Source organism: Schistocerca gregaria, chromosome 2 (genome assembly GCF_023897955.1).
Source record: "Schistocerca gregaria isolate iqSchGreg1 chromosome 2, iqSchGreg1.2, whole genome shotgun sequence".
NCBI classification, from domain to species: domain Eukaryota; kingdom Metazoa; phylum Arthropoda; class Insecta; order Orthoptera; family Acrididae; genus Schistocerca; species Schistocerca gregaria.
In genome coordinates this window covers 886,046,533-886,066,821 of record NC_064921.1, presented here as the reverse complement: position 1 = coordinate 886,066,821, position 20,289 = coordinate 886,046,533, and the positions used below count along the sequence as shown (strand labels likewise).

Here is a 20,289-nt window from a genome sequence, read left to right as displayed (position 1 = left end):
CCGACCAGTAGTACTGCAAATTCGCAAAATGATGTAGACTGATAAATCACCTGTAGATGAGCCACCAGGGCTCGAAATGCAACGGGCATTGAAATACAAATGGAGATTTGTAACTGAAAGCTATTTGTTTTTATTTTATTATTATTATCGATCTGCCTACTATATTTGCTCCCAGGAACGCACTTAACACTTATCCGTAGACTGTGCAAGTGCGTACACTTGGATATTCTTGAAAACCCCGCCGCATTTATTACTATTAACGCGAGAGAATTAGTTGCCATTGTGCTGCTTCACTCTGGCGGCAACAGAGGGAACGTAGCAGAACACGCCCGCCATCTAGTGACGGGCTGCGCCAACTGCGCGGCGCAGTTGAGTTCCACGGACAGTTCGACGCTGGCCATACGGCAGACAACAGTAGCTCCTGCGCGCGCCCCGGCGAGAGAACGACAGCAACCATGTCCGCAGACGCAGAACTGAGCTCCGTGCTGTCTCGCAGACAGGCCATCAACGAGGCACTCGACGAGGGCAAGCCCGTCAGCCCACAACAACGCGCCAAGATCAGCGTCTACGCTGAGTTCCACGAGTTCACAAGGAAGCAGATCAAAGAATACGAGCAGACCTTCCGAAAGTGAGTACAACTCTTACTGTCGCATTTCGAGCTGCATTCAAAGCTAAGTTCTCCTCTGGATAAAATATTGCTGTCGCTTTGCATGGAAATCTCGACAAAGAACACTTCATCGAGAAAGAGAGCTTAGAACGAGATTACAGACATGTCATGTCCGTATGTTTACATGTAATCGCCAGCGCCAAAGCACAGGAGAGACCGCCTCCTTTACATCTTATCGGCATTTCTGTAAATTGTTAAATCTCATGAGAGAGAGTTCTCTGAGCACTGTTTCCTGCGAGCATGCTTACTTTTAAATGCGTATAGTTGACAGACAACAAGTGAGCTGATGAAAACAAAGCTTGCGCGTTGACACCCTCAATGTTACGTGTTGTGCGGGAAGAAAGTGTCCTTGGTAGAAGGCCGTAGCCATGGCAACGGCATCTGTCTGGCTCCTGTTTAGGGGGCGTGGCAGATGCCGACAGGAACGAGGTAAACTCCGTGGTGTCCTGAGAGCACTCGTTGGCTTATCTGTTATACAAATAGCGACGAGTTCGTAAACGCATTGCGCTGTTTCTGTTAGTGTAAAGAAGGCTGCAAGAGGGGTGTGAAATAATTTGACGTTTCTTACAAGTACAGTACCGCGTTGGGTTTATACTAACACACAATGCGGTAGTTGGTAAGATTCTGTATTGATTTCTGAAATACTGCGTGTATGCCTAACTAAGGTTGACGATACATAGATTTTTTCGTATTCATTCCCACAGTATACAATGTGAACAATTAGTCACAGACGAGCGAAAATCATCACAGAGAGGAACTGCTACATTAATTTAAATCACATTGAATCTTTTGTCAGATCGTTTGAAGCTATACTCTGTCTGAAATGCATAGCAAATTTGTAGTTTGAGTTTCCTTCCTATAGTAAAGAATATGCAATGGCAATGAAATGTTTGCGCCGACAATATTGGGCCAGGTGTCGGATTTGATGGACAATGCAATGACCTACGAAACAGCGAAGACAGGTTTAAGATGACAACATCGAGCGACAGTTATCTTCCAAATATTACCCATGATTCAAACTACTTTGACACAGATGTGGAAGGTAATGTGAATGTTTCAGCAACTAGGGCCGTAGATAATTGCTTGATTTATCCGATTAAAAGTCGACTTAACGACAGCAAAATACAGTTGAAAACAGTTTGACACACTACTCTCAAAAGCGACATTTCGTCATAAAATGAGATAATCAGTGATGTGACATTTTAAATTACTAGGCCTGGAGGTAAGTGGAAATCTTATCAGAGAGTATTACATTCCCGGCATTAAGAAAATTGAGCGCTGCTCTCATCAGAGTTATCAGCACTATCGCTGAAATGTAAGTGCGATAGTGTTTACATTTGTTTATTTTCGTATTCTGGTATCTTACACCAAGATATTTAGTGGGATATACAAATCTTGGAATGTATGTTTTTGGGAAGCTTTACTTTGTTAGTTCGCTGACTTAGTGGGTTACTATTCAAGAACATCGGAATTTTAATTCTCGTGTCGGAACATTCACCTTGTGGTTTGTACTTAAAAATATGGACACTCTCAAAGAGAAGCACGGCATTTACCCAATGAACATTAGTCAGCAAATTATCATTTTTATTTCATGTAACATTTTTTAACTACATATTTAGTGACTCGTTACACGACCAGGTAGATTTGCTTTTAATGATCGTACGAAATCAGAGAAAAAAATGTAAACGAACGTTCTACCAGCAGCATTTGTTGACCCTTTTTGTGAGGTTTTAAGTTCATGTTAAGCTGCTTCAAAAGCCGCTATCAATCATACTTTAGTACCAGCTGTCGTACAGACAGTGCTAACGTGCACAATAGTTTCAAAACGTAAGGGACAAGACTTAAAAGTCAGCAAGAAAATCGAAGCTTATGTGTTAAATAATAAATTGGAAAAATCACTTGCGATGGCAAAATTTTGATACATGCTCGTCTAGACTTATTACTGACAAGGGGAAGGACTGAGACACGGCCAACCGATTCGGCTCAAATTTGGCAGATCGCTTGTGTACAACCTAAAACGAAGATATTTTGGGTCAACACGCCCGCAATTTTGAGAAAAATCACCCCTAAAGGTTATGACGAGCAATCGACTCAAAATTGGAGGGATCGATAAATAATTGTAAAAAGAGAATTTTTCCTCATCAGGTATGGGGTCCGCAAACGCAAAATTTTCCAGAAATCGAGGAAAGAAACTTTTACAACTGCCGCTTCTGTACCCACACGGTAAAAGCCTTTCGCCGATAGCGCAACGGCCAAGGTAACTGGCTGGGGCTCTGAGAACCCGGGTTCGAATATCGAAAAAAGGTAGGGGATGTTATGCTTTTCGTTCATATTTTTCCATATCTCAATTAATAGGGAGAGGAGGGTTAATAAGGTAAGTATTATCGTCATTTCTTATTGATTTACTTACCTTATTAACACTCCTAACCCTATTAATTGAGATATGGAAAAATACAAACGAAAAGGATAACATCCGCTACCTTTCTTCGAGATTCGAACCCGGGTTCTCAGAGTCCCAGCCAGTTACCTTGGCCGTTGCGCTATCGGCGCTGTCGGCGAAAGGTTTTTACCGTGTGGGTACAGAAGCGGCAGTTGTAAAAGTTTCTTTCCCCGATTTCTGGAAAATTTTCCGTTTGCGGACCCCATACCTGATGAGGATAAATTCTCTATGTACAATTATTTATCGATCCCTCCAATTTTGAGTCGATTGCTGGTCATAACCTTTAGAGGTGATTTTCTCAAAATTGCGGGGGTGTTGACCCAAAATATCTTCGTTTTAGGTTGTACACAAGGGACCTGCCAAATTTGAGCCGAAGCGTGTCTCAGGCCTTCCCCTGTGAGTGCCAAATGTTTGCTACTAGTCATACAGAGCGCCCATATTCGAAACTAAGTCGCGAAACATATTACTTCATCCAGTACACAGGGCTCGGACAAAAGAAATATGGAAACGCCAAAATACAACATATTACCATGCCTAATAGCATAGGAAAACCATCAGACCCAAAACTGCTTTGTCATCTCGGCGTGGATAAGTACAGCTTCTGTATTGTTTTCAAGGATAACGATCACGCTCCTGCTCTCCAAATTAGACAACAAAGGCTCCATAATATTATGATCTGGTGGCTGTGGCTAGCGAAGATTCAACAATTCATGCTCGTGCGAGCTGTTTGAACAGGGGCAATGTCGTCTTGAAACGCATCACCATTGGGGAACAAACGTTGTGCACTGGGATGCACTTCATCAGCCAAAATAGGCACATAAACCTTGGCAGGAATACTGCCTTACAGGGTTATCACAATATGGCTCCCAAAATCATCACCGAACCCCTGTCAGTTTTAGCTTTTGGGAAGTAAAACTGGCCGGAATTGTGAAACAAAACTTATCCGACCAAATGACTATATTCCATTAATCCGTAGTTCAGATTTTATGGCTTAGACACCAAGTTTCCGTGGGCATGCTGCACCACTGATGCGCGGTTTTAGCATTCCTGCGATTCCCTGCTTATGGAGACCCCCTCCTGTTTTGGTGCTGACAGAGTTCATGGGTAAGACATTGAGTTTTGAAATGACTTTTGCAGCTGCCGTCCTGGGTCCCGGTTTCGATTCCCGGCGGGGTCAGTGATTTTCACCTGCCTCGAGATGACTGGGTGTTTGTGTTGTCCTCATTTCATCATCATGAAAGTGGCGAGATTGGGCTGAGCACAGGTTCGAAATTTGTACATACGCTGATAACTGTACAGTTGAGGGCCCCACAAACCAATCATAATAATAATCATAATAATAATCATCATAATAATAATCATCATCATAATAATAATCATCATCATAATAATAATCATCATCATAATAATAATCATCATCATAATAATAATCATCATCATAATAATAATCATCATCATAATAATCATAATCATCATAATAATCATAATCATCATAATAATCATAATCATCATAATAATCATAATCATCATAATAATCATAATCATCATAATAATCATAATCATCATAATAATCATAATCATCATAATAATCATAATCATCATCATAATCATAATCATCATCATAATAATCATAATCATCATAATCACCACAGTTCATACAGCCATAAGCATTCGATCCCAGCAGCAGTCATGGATATCATAAATCGTGTTTACAGAGACCTGGCAAATCCTGAATTACTGAAGGTGACTGCAGGGTCAGACTCAAAATTCCAATAAGTCGTTCAATAACCTTATATGGACTCGCTTACCAAAAAATTGTTTTTGTTGGAATGAAGACACCAAAGTGGGGAGTCACTGATGCTGTTATTGCTTTTAATTATGGCAACATTGGTAGAGTGAAAGCGCTACAACATATGGGAATTAATGCTGGAGCAAACTGCATCCGAGAACTTGAACGGATGGACAAGATTCGCATTGATAAAGCAGAGTATGGAGCACTGAAGAGTCCAGAAAGAAGAAAAGAAGAAAAAACTTTGTAAAAGGTCAAGAGGATGATATACAGTATGATGCAGGTTGCTTCTGAGTGACTAAAAACAAAAAAGCATATGTTGAGTCAGTCTTCTGAAACTTTAGAAGGCGTGCCTGAAAATTTACATTTCCTGTTGCATTTTTCCCTAAATTTCAGAAACCCCTTAGAGTAGAGTATTCAAATTTTCAGGGAGTAATTACATATCCTGAATCTACTGAACTAAAAGAAGAATATAATGTTACGTATAATTAAAATTATTTGGAATAACGTACAAAAAAGTACACAATTTAACTGCGTAATTAAAAACTGTATTTCCGAAAGCAGTGGCTGAAATGTAATTATTGTAGTTAAGTAGATTCAGAAAATACAGTTTAATGTCCTGTAAAAGTTGCATGTCAATGGCTACAGGGAACATTCTCGGGATTGGGCATTCCAAATCCCCGTAAACATGCATTTCTCGCGGTATTTCCATACTTTAGCCGATTCCTGTATGTGTAGTACAATGATCACAAACGAAAAAATTAAGGAAGTTCGTATATACAGAGGGATACCGATAGACATCTGGTGTCAGTAGAAATAGCTGTAAGCATCAGTTCCTTAAGTCCCGGGTAATGAGCTCGCTGATCGTTTGACTGGGGGAACAGTCACTTACCCCCCGTTTTCTGTAACCCCTCCTGCAGCGGATTTACGGCTTCACATCAAATCCCACTTCGCACAGTCATGGGCCAATTCTTGGGAGGCTACTCCCCTGTCTAATAAACTTCATGCGGTTAAGGTGACACCAGGCCCGTGGCGTTCTTCCTTTCGCCTCTCCCGAAAGGTCTCTATCACACTCTGTCGTCTCCGCATTAGCTATACCAGGCTGACCCATGGTTTTCTTTTGCGCGATGAGCCACCCCCACTTTGTGGTTGTGGTGCCTTCCAGTCAGTCGTCCACATTTTGGTTGACTGCCCCCTTCTTTTGGCTCTGCGTCCTAAGTACAGACTCCCCCACACTTTACCTTTGATGTTGGCTGACGATTCCCAGATGGTCGACCTGGTTCTCGGTTTCCTCCGGGAAAGTGATTTTTATTCTCAGTTTTAAGGTTTCTAATCTCTCTCTGGTGTTGGGGCAGGGCGGTGAGTGTTTGGGTGTCTCCCACTGTAAGCCGTGTTCGGAGATTCCCGATTCACCTCTCTGACCGAGACCCTCTTTTCTTCCCCTTTTACTCTGTTTTCACCCCTTTCTTAAGGATTGGTTAGTCTCCTTTTCCCATACGTACTTCTACATTCTAGCGGTTGCACCTTTTAAGTCACAGATGGTCTTGCCTATGCTGCTTCAGCATAGCGTTGGGTTCGTTCTCTTGCTGACTTCCCTCATTTTGTTTTTACCATTGACAACATGACTGCCTTTTTACGTTTTTAGCTTTTCCCTTTTTTTTGTTCTGACTTTCCTGAGATGTCCCATTAGCGGAATGGACCATATTTGAAACAAGGGACTGATGACCTTGCTGTTTGGTCCCTTAAACCTCAAACAACCAACCAACCAAGTTCCTTAAGTGTGATAGGGCGAAACTGATGCTAAGCTGGGGCGAGCACAGCAACACAATCAGAAAAATCGAAGAAGGGTCCACCAATCCTCCGACGCGAATTACTTAATTTGCACTTCCGGAAGAAGACTGCGCGCAGACAAGTGTTCTGCGCTTTAGATAACGACAAATTCAGGTGAGATTCTTCACTCTCGTCATGACTTCTTGTTTGAATCGGCTCATCCTAACATGTACATTACGGGAAACCTTTGTTAGTAAAATACAGGAGCAGTCATATACAGGGTGGTCCATTGATGGTGACCGGGCCAAATATCTCAAGAAATAAGCGTCAAACGAAAAAACTACAAAAACGAAACTTGTCTTGCTTGAAGGGGGAAACCAGATGGCGCTATGGTTGGCCCGCTAGATGACGCTGCCATAGGTCAAACGGATATCAACTGCATTTTTTTTTAATAGGACCCCCATTTTTTTTACATATTCGTGTAGTACGTAAAGAAATATTAATGTTTCAGTAGGATTACATATTTCGCTTTGTGATAGATGGCGCTGTAACAGTAACAACGTAAAAGTATGTGGTATCACGTAACATTCCCAGTGCGGACGGTATTTGCTTCGTGATACATTACCAGTGTTAAAATGGACCGTTTACCAATTGCGGAAAAGGTCGATATCGTGTTGATGTGTGGCTATTGTGATCAAAACGCCCAACGGTTGAAGCGGTTTTGAATAGCATATTCCATGACAGGTGGATTGGTCGTCGAAGCACCATACCTTGGCTCGCTCGTTCACCGCATCTGACGTCCCCGGGTTTCTTTCTGTGGGGAAAGTTGAAGGATATTTGCTACCCTGATCCACTGACAACATGCGACAGCGCATTGTCAATTCATGTGCGAACATTACGGAAGGCGTTCTACTCGCTGTTAAGAGGAATGTCGTTACACGTATTACCAAATGCATTGAGGTTGACGGACATCATTTTGAGCATTTATTGCATTAATGTGGTATTTACAGGTAATCACGCTGTAACAGCATGCGTTCTCAGAAGTGATAAGTTCAAAAAGGTACATGTATTACATTGGAACAACCGAAATAAAATGTTCAGACGTACCTATGTTGTGTGTTTTAATTTAAGAAACTACCTATTACCAACTGTTCGTCTAAAATTGTGAGCCTTATGTTTGTGATATTACATCGCCATCTATTACAAAGCGAAAAAAGTGGTCCAACTAAAACATTCATATTTCTCTACGTACTACGCGAATATGTAATAAAAAATGAAGTTTCCAATTTTTTTTAAACGCAGTTGATGTCCGTTTGACCTATGGCTGCGCCCTCTGGTTTCGCTCTTCAAGCTAGACGAGTTTCGTTCTTTGTAGTTTCTTCGTTTGACGCTTATGTCCTGAAATATTTGGCCCTGTCACGATCAATGGACCACCCTGTATATGACCACATTCTCCTTGATGTAACTACAGAGACTGCTAAACGGAGCACGGTGAATCAATGCTAAGTCACTGGAATTACTTTCAAAAGGACATCGCTTCAAATCCCCGTCCGATCATTCAGGTTTAGATTTTCCTTGATTTTCCAAAATCGCTAAACATTGATAACGGAGTGATTCCTTTGACAGGGCATGGCCAATTTCATTCCTCTTTCCCAAATTATACCTTGTCTATAATGGCTTCGATATCGACGCGACTTTACATTATCTTCCTACGTTCCTCCTTCAGTTAGTGTGTGTTTCCTCGAACTGTTGCAGATCGAGCCATCTGAATAGAAAACAACTTACGCAATTTAATTTAAAATTCTGTGTGTGTGTGTGTGTGTGTGTGTGTGTGTGTGTGTGTGTGTGTGTGATGTTATCGTGCAACATTGGGTGAGGGACTTGTCTGTTCAAATGGTTCAAATGGCTCTGAGCACTATGGGACTTAACATCTGTGGTCATCAGTCCCCTAGAACTTAGAACTATAAGTAACCTAAGGACATCACACACATCCATGCCCCAGGCAGGATTCGAACCTGCGACCGTAGCAGTCACGCGGTTCCGGACTGAGCGCCTTAACCGCGAGACCACCGCGGCCGGCACTTGTCTGTGGTAAGCTAGTTAGAGGCCAGTTGAGTGTAGAACCACATATAAGATGAAAAGAAAGAGCGGTATGGAAGAGATCGTAGAAATTTTTAATTTGGCTTGGCATGAATACCGAGAGCGGTTTGTACCTTTTTACGTATCGCGGAAACTGCAGCTCGTGTGACGCCACATTATGCCGAACTTGTTTACTGCATTTCTATTTGCAGTTAGTTCTGTTTTGTAGACAAATTTGCGTTGTACTATGAAAAATCTGCGCAAGTTGGTTTATAAAGATTATACAGAAAACGAAAACTTGTTTTGTTGAGGGTGCGTCGACATACTACTAGCTGCTGGCAGAAAGCCCTGCCAAGGTACGTTCACAGGGACTGCGGTGTGGAGTATACAACATTGGACGAATCTTAACTCAGAGCCTGAATAGTGCTCCTCAAATCAGGTCTCTTTGCACTTCGAATGCGCAGTACACCTGTGGTGGTAGGAATAAAAATGCTCGCTCGAGTATCCTACGTGGGATCTGAGAACGTAATAGCAGTCTTGCCTCGTTCCACCAAGGCCTGCTCGTTCTCACGACGTAACCATTAGACTCGCTACTGTCATTGTGGCCTCCGTTCGTATTCAGCCAGTCACTGTCGAGAAAAGGCCGATGTATGCCGCTTATTACAATCGCAAATAGAACGCGGCAGATAGTGGTGTGTGTTTGTGTACCTTGTGTAATTACTGCAATGTTCTCGATATTCCTATGCGACCGCTGGAAAATGTACGACGGAGCGTCTTTCATTCTGCAGTGGGTTGTACGCTTTGGTGAAACACGCACATAACAAACATGCAAACCGGATCGTGATTAGAGCGTGTTTTGAGCTCGAACGTTAACACGTTCTTCGACGAATGGTAGTGTTAGGAAATAATGGCGAACACGTAATATCTGTTGTGAGAAAGGCGAAAAAGGTTAGATTTGTTGCGGAAGAGTTCTACGGAAAACACTTTGCATCTGTAAACAGAATCGCCTACACTTACATGGGAATCTTTGGCAGAAAAGCGAAATTATTCTCACGAAATACTGTAGGGATAATTTAGAGAACAGGAAACCAGTGAGACACATCTGTCGCACCCATCGTACGTATGGCATAGGGGGCTTGAGGATAAGATAAGGAAGATCCGAGCGCATACAGAGGCACATACTTTTTTCCTCGCTCCTTGTCGAATTAAGTACAAGAGATCTGTATCGTATTTCTGACTGGAAGATCCCAGGGATTACTCAACTTCGTTGTTTGTTTCCTTCCAAAAAAATGGTTCAAATGGCTCTGAGCACTATGGGACTTAACTGCTGTGGTCATCAGTCCCCTAGAACTTAGAACTACTTAAACCTAACTAACCTAAGGACATCACACACATCCATGCCAGTGGCAGGATTAGAACCTGCGACCGTAGCTGTCGCGCGGTTCCGGACTGCACGCCTAACCGCTAGACCACCGCGGCCGGCTGTTTCCTTCCTCTGCCCACAATAATCCCCTTCCACGCGGTACGACATTGTTGTCTAAAGGCGTTTCTTCGTTGAAACGTTGGTATGTTAAAATACAATCTCTCGACTGAGTATGGCGTAAGTGAATCATCAGAGCGCGTGCGCGTGTGGATCCTTTCGGTGTTACCACAAATGGTACTAAGTGCCTCCCTTTGTTCTGGAGTAGAGACGTGTGTTGTCGCATCAAAGCAAAACACGGAAATTCCGAAACTGTCCACGAACGTGGCGGCTTCGAATAGCGACCTCGTCCTAGTATAGAGGAAGCACTCACATAGATCGTTAAGTTAGCTCCTATTGCTGTGACGCTGTAATGGAACTCATTATGTACCCCCCACGTCTCACTGCTACGAAAATGAAAATCGTCAGTTTCTTTGGACGCGATCGCCGTGTAATTTCACTTCATGTAAAGCCGAAAACTTATTTCAGGAATTGTATTGTAACAAACGCACCTCTACTGAACTCTCACACACAGTAACTTATCATCCATATTCATAAATAAACCTTCACACAAATAAACATATCAGAAATTGTTGTACATTAAATTACACATCCTAAACTCAATTACATTCGCTTTGCTCACAGAGCCGCGATTTTCTATCCGCATTTAAATCCATTCCTATGTACTGTTCGGCCCTTCTGCTCATAACTGAAATGTCAAGCGCGTAACCTCAGACCTGAAGTGGATAGCACGAATCGCATCGGTAGGTGGCCATTCGGCGCTAAGCCGGACACACGAAGTGGTTCACTTGTACGAGAATTTTATATGAGAAATCTTAAAGATTTTTAAATAAAAACTTTATTGACATTCTGCTGCTTCGCTCTTCATGTCTGCCTATCCACAGCCCTCTGCCACTGGAGGTCTCTACATTGTAGCATGTAAAATGGCGGTGAGTAACGGAGCTACGTTGGTGCGTTAGAACCAGCGTGCAGTAATAGATTTTTGAAGTCGAAGAGTTCGTCCACACATGGAACGCAGTCTCCTTCAGCATAACCCCGGACCACGCACGAGCCCCACGACATGTGCAACAATCCGACGCCTTGAGCTTACTGTCATCAATCACCCTCCAAACAGTCCCGACTTGCCCCCCCCCCCCCTTGCCCCCTCCCCCTGACTTTCATCATTTCTAAACCTTAAAGAACACCTTCGAGAACTACACTTTCATGTGATGAGGCGGCGCAAGCAGAGAAGATGTAGTGGCTCTGTCAACAATGTCAGACACTACAGTGGCGGTATCAACTAAACTGATCTCTCGTTGGGAGAAATGTGTTCGTCTCCGGGGTTACTATGTTGAGAAAAAAATGTAGACACTAAGAATAAAGATAAAGAATGTTAACAAAGTTCTTTATTTAAAAAACTTGGGAGTCTTCACATTTAAACAATCGAAGACCTTTTTCAGCGCCGCCTCGTACACGTTATTAAAATAGTCTTGAAAATTGATATTAAAATGGTTTTTGTGTGGGAGTAGTTTGTTGTTCAGAGGTTTCGAGTTAAGATTATAAACGAAAACTGAGTTGTACTTCGTTAATAATTAGTTAATGAAAACGGGAGTTTTGGCGCCCTAGACCGAGGTAATCCCTTCTTCTGTCACAGCAGCCAATCAGATTTCAAAATTATTTGAGGCAATTTCTCATGAAATGCGTACTCTCAATACCAACTAGTGATCGTACATCGCACCACTTGTGACACCAGGTATCAGCTACTGAATTATTCCTCAACTGAGATGAGAAGCATTAGAATTATCTTGTGGCTTCCATAGCCAGATATGCTGGTTTAAAGGGGTCTTTCATTTTTTGTATATTTTGACGACACAATCAAATGAACATTTCGCAATGCTGTTACCGGTTTCGAGAACCAGCTATCTTCTTCAGACTAAACGCATCCTGCAGGCATTGACGTATAAGGTTCCGTTGCGTTGTAAATAGTATTTCACCTCCATCCACAATATACAGGGTGAGGCAAAATTCGCGCACTCGGCCTTCGCAGCGTGACTCCTCACATGCCAGAGACAAAAAAGTCTCACAAAAATTCGTCCGGCGAATGCATCTAGCACAAAAAGGACGTTAGAGTGCCAATATGTCAACACTGCAACCACATGTATGGTAACTGCCACTGTCAGCACGTATAATTTGTGCTGTACGGTTGGTGCAGTGGATACAGTTTTGGGTTAGCGTGCAGGAGGTAGATGGTTAGATCCTGGGTTGAAGCGTATGTTTCTTGTTTGGTAAATGGTACGTTATCTGGCATCTTAATCGTCAATAGCGATTGCAGCATATAGAAAACATTTGCACTTCCGTACTACAACCGTAGAAATGGAAGATTGGTCAGCTTTGAAAGAATCCCTTTCCACTCGCTGGAAAATGTTCCACTACATGTTCGGCAGCGGATATGGTTCGAACATGACGGTGCACCTCCACGCTCTGGAATTAATGAGCAACAGTATTTGGGCAGAACATTCCCAGGGAAATGATTTGGACGTGGGGGTCCAGTTGTATGGCCACCGCGTTCGCCTGACATAACCTGGGAACGCCTGAAGAAGCACGTGTACTCTACTCCTCTGACGAATGTGGAAGAATTGGTAGCTAGAGTTCCTGCTGCTCTTGTTATTGTGGATGTAGGTTTACTGCCAGGGGTCCAGAACTGTATGATCCGGCGTATTGCGCAATGTTTGGACGTGCAGGGGGGTAGCTTTGAGCATCTGTTCTGAGAACAACGTATTCTGTTGTGAAGGTTATCCGCTCATTAATATGGACATTATTATTGCCACTGGCTGCTAATGTAAGACATCTGAGCACTCATAATACATGTAGTATAAATGACAAGTAGATGTCACTGTACTGTGTTATCATCTTTATCATCGAAATTGATATTGTTTATGTAGTTATTCTGTCCTATGACAGGTCATTTTTTTCAACTGTATATTTCTTATTTGTCTGACCACGTATTTTTTATGCCGAGCGTTACAAAATGTTCTATATTTAAGATACATGTGACCTAAGGGACGGTGTATATTACAGTATGAAATGAGAGAAAGAAATTAGCAAATAAAAAAATGCGCCCCAACTCAAGATCGAAACTTCGACCTCCTGTTGTTGTTGTTGTTGTTGTTGTTGTTGTCTTCAGTCCTGAGACTGGTTTGATGCAGCTCTCCATGCTACTCTCTCCTGTGCAAGCTTCTTCATCTCCCAGTACCTACTGCAACCCACATCCTTCTGAATCTGCTTAGTGTATTCATCTCTTGGTCCTACTTTACGATTTTTACCCTCCACGCTGCCCTCCAGTACTAAATTGGTGATCCCTTGATGCCTCAGAACATGTCCTACCAACCGATCCCTTCTTCTAGTCAAGTTGTGCCACAAACTCCTCTTCTCCGCAATTCTATTCAGTTCCTCCTCATTAGTTATGTGATCTACCCATCTAATCTTCAGCATTCTTCTGTAGCACCACATTTCGAAAGCTTCTATTTTCTTCTTGTCTAAACTATTTATCGTCCATGTTTCACTTCCATACATGGCTACACTCCATACAAATACTTTCAGAAACGACTTCCTGACACTTAAATCAGTACTCGATGTTAACAAATTTCTCTTCTTCAGAAACGCTTTCTTTGCCATTACCAGTCTACATTTTATATCCTCTCTGCTTCGACCATCATACCTCCTGTATGCTAACCCAAGGCTCTACCCACTGCACCTACCACACAGCACAAAAGTGATACCTGCTGACAGAGGCAGTTACCATACATCTGATTAGTGTTGCCAAATTGCCACTCTTAAACGTCCTTTTTCTGCCGTATGTACTCGCTGGACGAAATGTTGACATTTTTTTATCGCTGGCATGTGAGGAGTCGTGCTGCGAAGCCCGAGTGCGCGAATTTCGCTGCACACTGTATAATTTCTGTTGAGCGTAGGTGTGTGTACAGTGTGGTGCCATTTTCCCCTTCCATGACAACGGAGAGAAATGAGAAGGTAAAACAGGTACATTCGTCTTGAAGTGGCCGTCGGATTCATCATCATCATCACATCATCATCATCATCAACAACAACAACTGTTCCCCTTGCTGTGACTTAATACTTCACTGCGAAGACAATACAAGTCACTGGCGCAAAGTTCGGTGACCAGGAACTTTACGCTACCACAGCTCCTCCCCTTGCTGGCCAAATACTGGCAGCGACAATTTTCTACTACCGCAGAGGTGTGCGTTAATATCCTCGGCTGTAGAGGTGGGTAATGGAATAGGAGAGAGCTGCTAATGTACCTCCAGCGCACAATGGACAGGAGCTTGTGGAGCTTATATTCATATGTAGTGGCCGTGACTCACATTTAGAAGTTCGTCCAAAAGAAACCACTCAAAAGAAGACATTAAGGCACAGTGAAATTAAACGCCTTCGGTGAAGGTTAGAGCCGTGGTTGCCGTACTGCTGCCTATGGGCTGTATGTGGCCCGGTGGCTCCAATCCATTATTTATGCGGACCGCGATTCTCTGCCGTATTTAATTGTACATGGATCTAGCAACTAACAGCCGAAGCAAAATCTTCAACTAACATTAAGAGATTCTTATGAGAGTAGATTTTCTGCTAAGGGACAAACAAAAATTTTCACAGCGACAGCAAGATGGGCTTAATTGTAACAGACGTTAGTGAATTCGGCGGAGAGCTAAGTTAGAGGCAGAGGCAGCGCGGCCACTGCAGGGTTAGAGGATGTGAGAGAGGGTAATGTTTTATCGTCTATCTTCCTGTACTGATAGCTCACGCCGCTGTGTTATAAATTACGAACTGAAGTAACATGGACTCGTGAAAGAGCGTTATACGGATGAGGCTCTTCAAATCCGGCATGTATTTCTATCAAGGGATATGAAGTTAAACCGAGCCTACTTGTGATGCAATGGGTGGAAGAAAAATATTAAAAACATTAGTAAACATTTATGGTTGTCTATCATATTGCACAATGCCTTCAAGTGAAGATACAGTTAGTGTTATTAATCAAGTAATTATCCGCTCACACAATAAGACAACACTTCGTCAGGAAATTAGTGTGACAACGCTGGTGACCATGATATTGGCAGCAGACTTACTACGAGGGTAATCCCAAAAGTAAGGTCTCCTATTTTATTAAAAGTACATAGACCTGTTTATTTCTGCAATGGTTTACATCAGTTTACAGCTTGAACATTTGGCTATTTTTTCGACATAATCACCATTTCTGTCGATACATTTTTGTAGACGCTGTCGCAGTTCTTGTATGCCCCCGTCATACCAGCTCGCCGCCATGCTGTTCAGGAAGTTATGAACCTCTTCTTTTCGGTTAAAATTCTGTGAGCGGTGCTTCGGAAAACCTCGGGAACCAACGTGCAGAGATCATCCAGGGTGATCCGCCGATCTTCACGCATGCTTTGCTCAACCTTCAACACTGTCTCCTCAGAAGTTGACGGTCTCCCGCTCCTTTATTCGTAGTGAATTTCGGTCCGACCAGCTGCAAACTCTCTACGCCACTTACGAACATTTTTGACAACCATGCACGACTCACCATACACTTCCGTCAGTTGGCGATGGATTTCAATCGGCGCAGTGCCCTTTGCGTTCAAAAACTGAATAACTGCGTGCAATTCGCACTTGGCGGTAACATCCAACGGGAGCTCCATTTTCAACGGCTGTCAAGCCAAGACCGAGCGCCTCAGGACGGTGTGTGCATGTTTACACACAACGCGTGAGGCACTCTTCATAACAGTGTGACCAACTGCCACACAGAGTTCTGTACTTATAAAAAAATAGACCTTACTTTTGGGATTACCCTCGTATAACTAGTCTGTTGGGAGCTCGTAACCTATTAATTTAATAACCAGTACGTAAGCGGCCCGAGACGTCGCCCCACGATGTCAGTATCGGCCCATGAGAAAAAAAAAAGTTCGACGACCACTGGGCAAGTGAGACGCCTGGAGAGCCATTTACCCGACCTGGTATGTGTTACACACTAAGAGCGTTTGATATATACATAAGGCTATCGAAACTGTTGCGATTCACAGCAGTGAGACAAGCTGGTTTATTGCGCAGTCAACAACATCGGTTTCTGCCAGCAGGAGTGGCCGAGCGGTTCTAGGCGCTTCAGTTTGGAACCGCGCGACCGTTACGGTCGCAGGTTCGAATCCTGCCTCGGACATGGATGTGTGATGTCCTTAGGTTAGGTTTAAGTAGTTCTAAGTTCTAGGGGACTGATGACCTCAGCTGTTAAGTCCCATAGTGCTCAGAGCCATGTGAACCATTTTGAACATCGATTTCTGACCATAAACGGTACACTCTGTTAAAAAAAATCCGGTACTTTGTCCATCAAATTTTTCTACTCTTACCTTTTACTGTGTATGGTCTCCTTCGAAATAGTCTCCTCCACAATTGATAATCCGCTCCCAACAATGTGTCCCCTTCCGAAAGCAGTCTTGGTACGCCTCTCGCTACACCGCGCGAAGCGCCGTCTGCGAATTTTCTTTTATCTCGTCTGTCGTTGTAAATCTTGGTTCTTTCAATGGGATTTTCAACCTCGGAAATAAAAGTTCGTAGGGGCCAGGTCTGGAGAGCACAGAGGATGAGACATCAGTGATTTCTTTCTTTGTACAATAGTCACGCACCAACAGGATGAATGTGCAGGTGCATTATCATGATGCAAGAGCCATGAATTGTCTCGACACATTTCAGGCCGTTTCCGTCTCACATTTTCTCGTAGGCGTCTCAACGCGTCCCGATAGTACTATCGATTAAGTCTGTCCCTGTGGCACGAATTCAGGATGAACGAATCCTTCAAAGAAGATTATCAGCATGGCTTTGACATTCGACCTGACCTGGCGAGCTGTTTTTGGTCTTGGAGAACTTTTCCCGACCCACTGTGAAGACTGAATATTGGTCTCAACATCATAACCGCATATCCACGCTGACGCTGGAATGACGAGCCTGTCCTTGGCTCGAAATGATGCAGTATAGACATACATATGTCGTTCCTGCAGTTCCTGTAGGGGAGAGAAATATTAATTAACAGTCTAGTCGAATTGTCCTGTCTGGTTTTACCTGAAAAAGAGGACACACTCTGTTGAGGGATTAGTAAAAACTTAATCCGTCAGCAGGTCAGGCCAACGCGTGGTTGGCCTGTGATGTGGTTGTTGGCCCAGTCCACGGATGAGCCGGTTGCGGGAGTGTTCCGTCCTCTCGTAGAACTTCCTGGCGATGGCGCGGAACCTTTCTCGAAGAGGCAGGATTCCGGTGTCCTCGTGGAGTTGGCGCGTCAAAAAAGCGCCTCGGAAGATGCATAGCAGTCTTCATGGTGCGGTTCTGTATCCGTTGCAGAGTCACAATGTGAGCATCTGCGGCTTTCCCCCAGACCACGGCCGCATACTCTAGCAGTGGGCGAACCAATGTTAGGTACAGCGTGATGCTGTGTTGCGGTGGCATTGTCGACTGCGGGTTTAGCTGTGGATACAGGGCGCGGAGGCGTCCAATTGCTCTCCCTTTCACATCACGGATGTGATGCTTCCAGGTGAGCCTGCGGTCTAGGGTAACCCCTAGGTATTTCGCCGTCCCACTCCATGGGATAGGTTCTCCCAGGATTTCGAGCGGCGTAAGCCCTGGCGGCAGAAGTCTTAAAGACGACTGCCTGGCTCTTTGTGGCGTTGAATTTCAACCGCCACTTTGTTGCCCATGAGCCCAAGGCGTCGCACCCGCGTTGGAGGCGGTTTCTCAGCACCTGGGCATTCATGCTGCGCGTGAACAGGGCTGTATCATCAGCATACAGCGCCAGTTCGACTCCTGCCACTTTCGGCGCGTCTGCAGTGTACAGGGAGTACAGCGAGGGGCCGAGAACCGACCCCTGCGGCACCCCTGCACGTATCTGCCGGTCTGTGGACGTACCGTCGTCAGCCCCTTATCACCAGTTATGATCTCCTTGAGGAACATCTCGTTCTCATTTACGCGATCCGGAAGCTCTTCAGACTGGGAGGTGAAGGTCTTTAGGTCTTGACTCGTGATCCGTGGTACGAATTTGGCGGCAACACGATGAATTCCAAGATGCTGTTAGGATTCCATAACATGATCCAGCTGAAATATTACATTCTTCTGCAATCTCTCGGAAATCAGATTGGTACGCACAGTTCAGTTGACGTTCCTGACAAGAGCGTTGTCGGTAGACGTCGAAGGTTTAACTTCCATCCGGCCACTTTTTAAACCGTGTGAACCATTCGTAACACCGAGTACGGCTAAAGTACTCACCACCGTAGGCTGCCTGCATCATTTGGTGTGTCTCTGTAAGGGTTTTCTTGAGTTTCACGCAAAATTTAAGGCCGCCGCGTTGCTCTGTCATCTCGAAATTCGCAAACTGTGCGACACAATGTTCTACTCAATAACGCACTGAACAATAACTGACATTCAATAATAATACAGTTCAACGGTAAACAGGAGCATGTGCAGGGATGCCAACCGCATTTCACTCCAACATATCATTGGCACGAAGTTACGAATGTACCGGGCTTTTTTTAAAAAAATAGGCTTGGTAATGTCAATTCATTGTATTCGTATGACTGTGTACCACTTCATTTATTAGATGTCGCCGGAACGGTGAATTAAAAGGAACGAAAGCGTATCGCTGCCACGTAGGCTTTGTCGAAATGTGGAGGCAATGGAGACTCCCAGTAAGCGCAGGTCTGAAGTGCTTGTTAGCATCAAAGTGCTACGTTTGCGTCACAACCAATCCAGCTATCCGCTTGCTCGAGCCACTTTTCATCACCTTGCAGGTAGCCTTAAAGTCTGAGACGTGGTACGCTATGAGAAAGTGTCGTCGTGCGATATAAAAATGTAGATGTACATATGTATGTTCCACATCTCCTGCTAAGCCGATTTTAACAAAACTTGGTACACATATAATATGCTGTCTGGAAAGACTCGCTATGAGGTAAGAACCACCCATCTATCAAAGGGGTAGCGGTGGGGATGAGAAAGCAGTACAGTCCACGACGCGAGACTCTCCATACATTAGTCGTCCATTATTGGGGAATAAGAGCACTGGGATTTGCAACAAATTTTACACATAATTTCAAACCATTACGAATATTTCTCGCCGACGACCCCCACAAAATGATGAAAGAAAGTAAGTTTGTTACTTACCACGTTTTCGCTGTTCATGCAGTAAAACAGTGACGTGAAGGGTGACGTTTTAATTTATTACTTCTTTACTACTAACTGTATTCGTGACACATTTTTCAGACAGCTTTCAAATGAGCCAGAAAAATGACCACAGTAGTGGTCTAAATCGGTCAGCGTAAATAAATTGTGGTCAAGACTGTTTTTGATAGTAAATAGAGTGGTTAAAGAAGGTAGCATTACAGAATGTTTATAGACGTGAACGGCGATTATATGGAAAAATATGTAGTGAAATATTACTGTAAATAAACTTGCCTCACGAGCTTATTTTGTATGACCAAACGGACGTTCGTTTTAGTAAACGCTCGTATAATTCTGATATATTTTGACCACTGTTAGTTTGGCTCCTAATTGTGATAGACCCAGCATACAGATTTTGTACTCGTAGTGTGGCGACCGAAGTGGCCTCTTCCATCGCTTGCCCCATAATCGACCTTGCGTACAGTAACTCCAGCAGCCCTTTGGTGAAGGGGAAAACTATTTGTTGTCGATTTTTGCCAACCCACAATTAGCGCTAATGTGTGCTGTGATAAAAAGTTGGTGGGCTCAGTGAGCATGTAAGTGGTAAGTTTTGGCACATCTACCGCGCAGACGAGGCGCGTAGGCTGTGGCTCGCCTTCTGCTTATCAACGGCGGATGATAGCGCGTGTACGCGCCACTAATCTTGCCACCTGCTGCGCGCTCTTCAGAGCAAAGAAGCGGGCGCTACTGAGGAGCGAGTACGCACCTGGGGCGGCGCCAGTGTGCGAGACTCGTAAACAACCTCGCATGTTCACTAATTCCACATACAGGTGACGTGTCTTCTTGCGTCAGCAAATTAGAACCTTAATGGCTGTAACGTAACGGCAGCG

At 43.8% G+C, this 20,289-nt stretch overlaps 1 protein-coding gene across 1 annotated transcript in view; it reads left to right on the top strand.

Annotated features, from left to right (window-relative positions):
- The first annotated feature begins 340 nt into the window (after window positions 1-340).
- Window positions 341-20,289, top strand: part of LOC126335313 (EF-hand domain-containing protein D2 homolog) — a 262,639-nt gene continuing 242,690 nt past the window's right edge. The window contains exon 1 of the mRNA XM_049998460.1: window positions 341-628. Coding sequence (XP_049854417.1) covers window positions 456-628 — 173 coding nt within the window. The 5' untranslated portion in view covers window positions 341-455. The remainder of the gene's footprint in view (window positions 629-20,289) is intronic.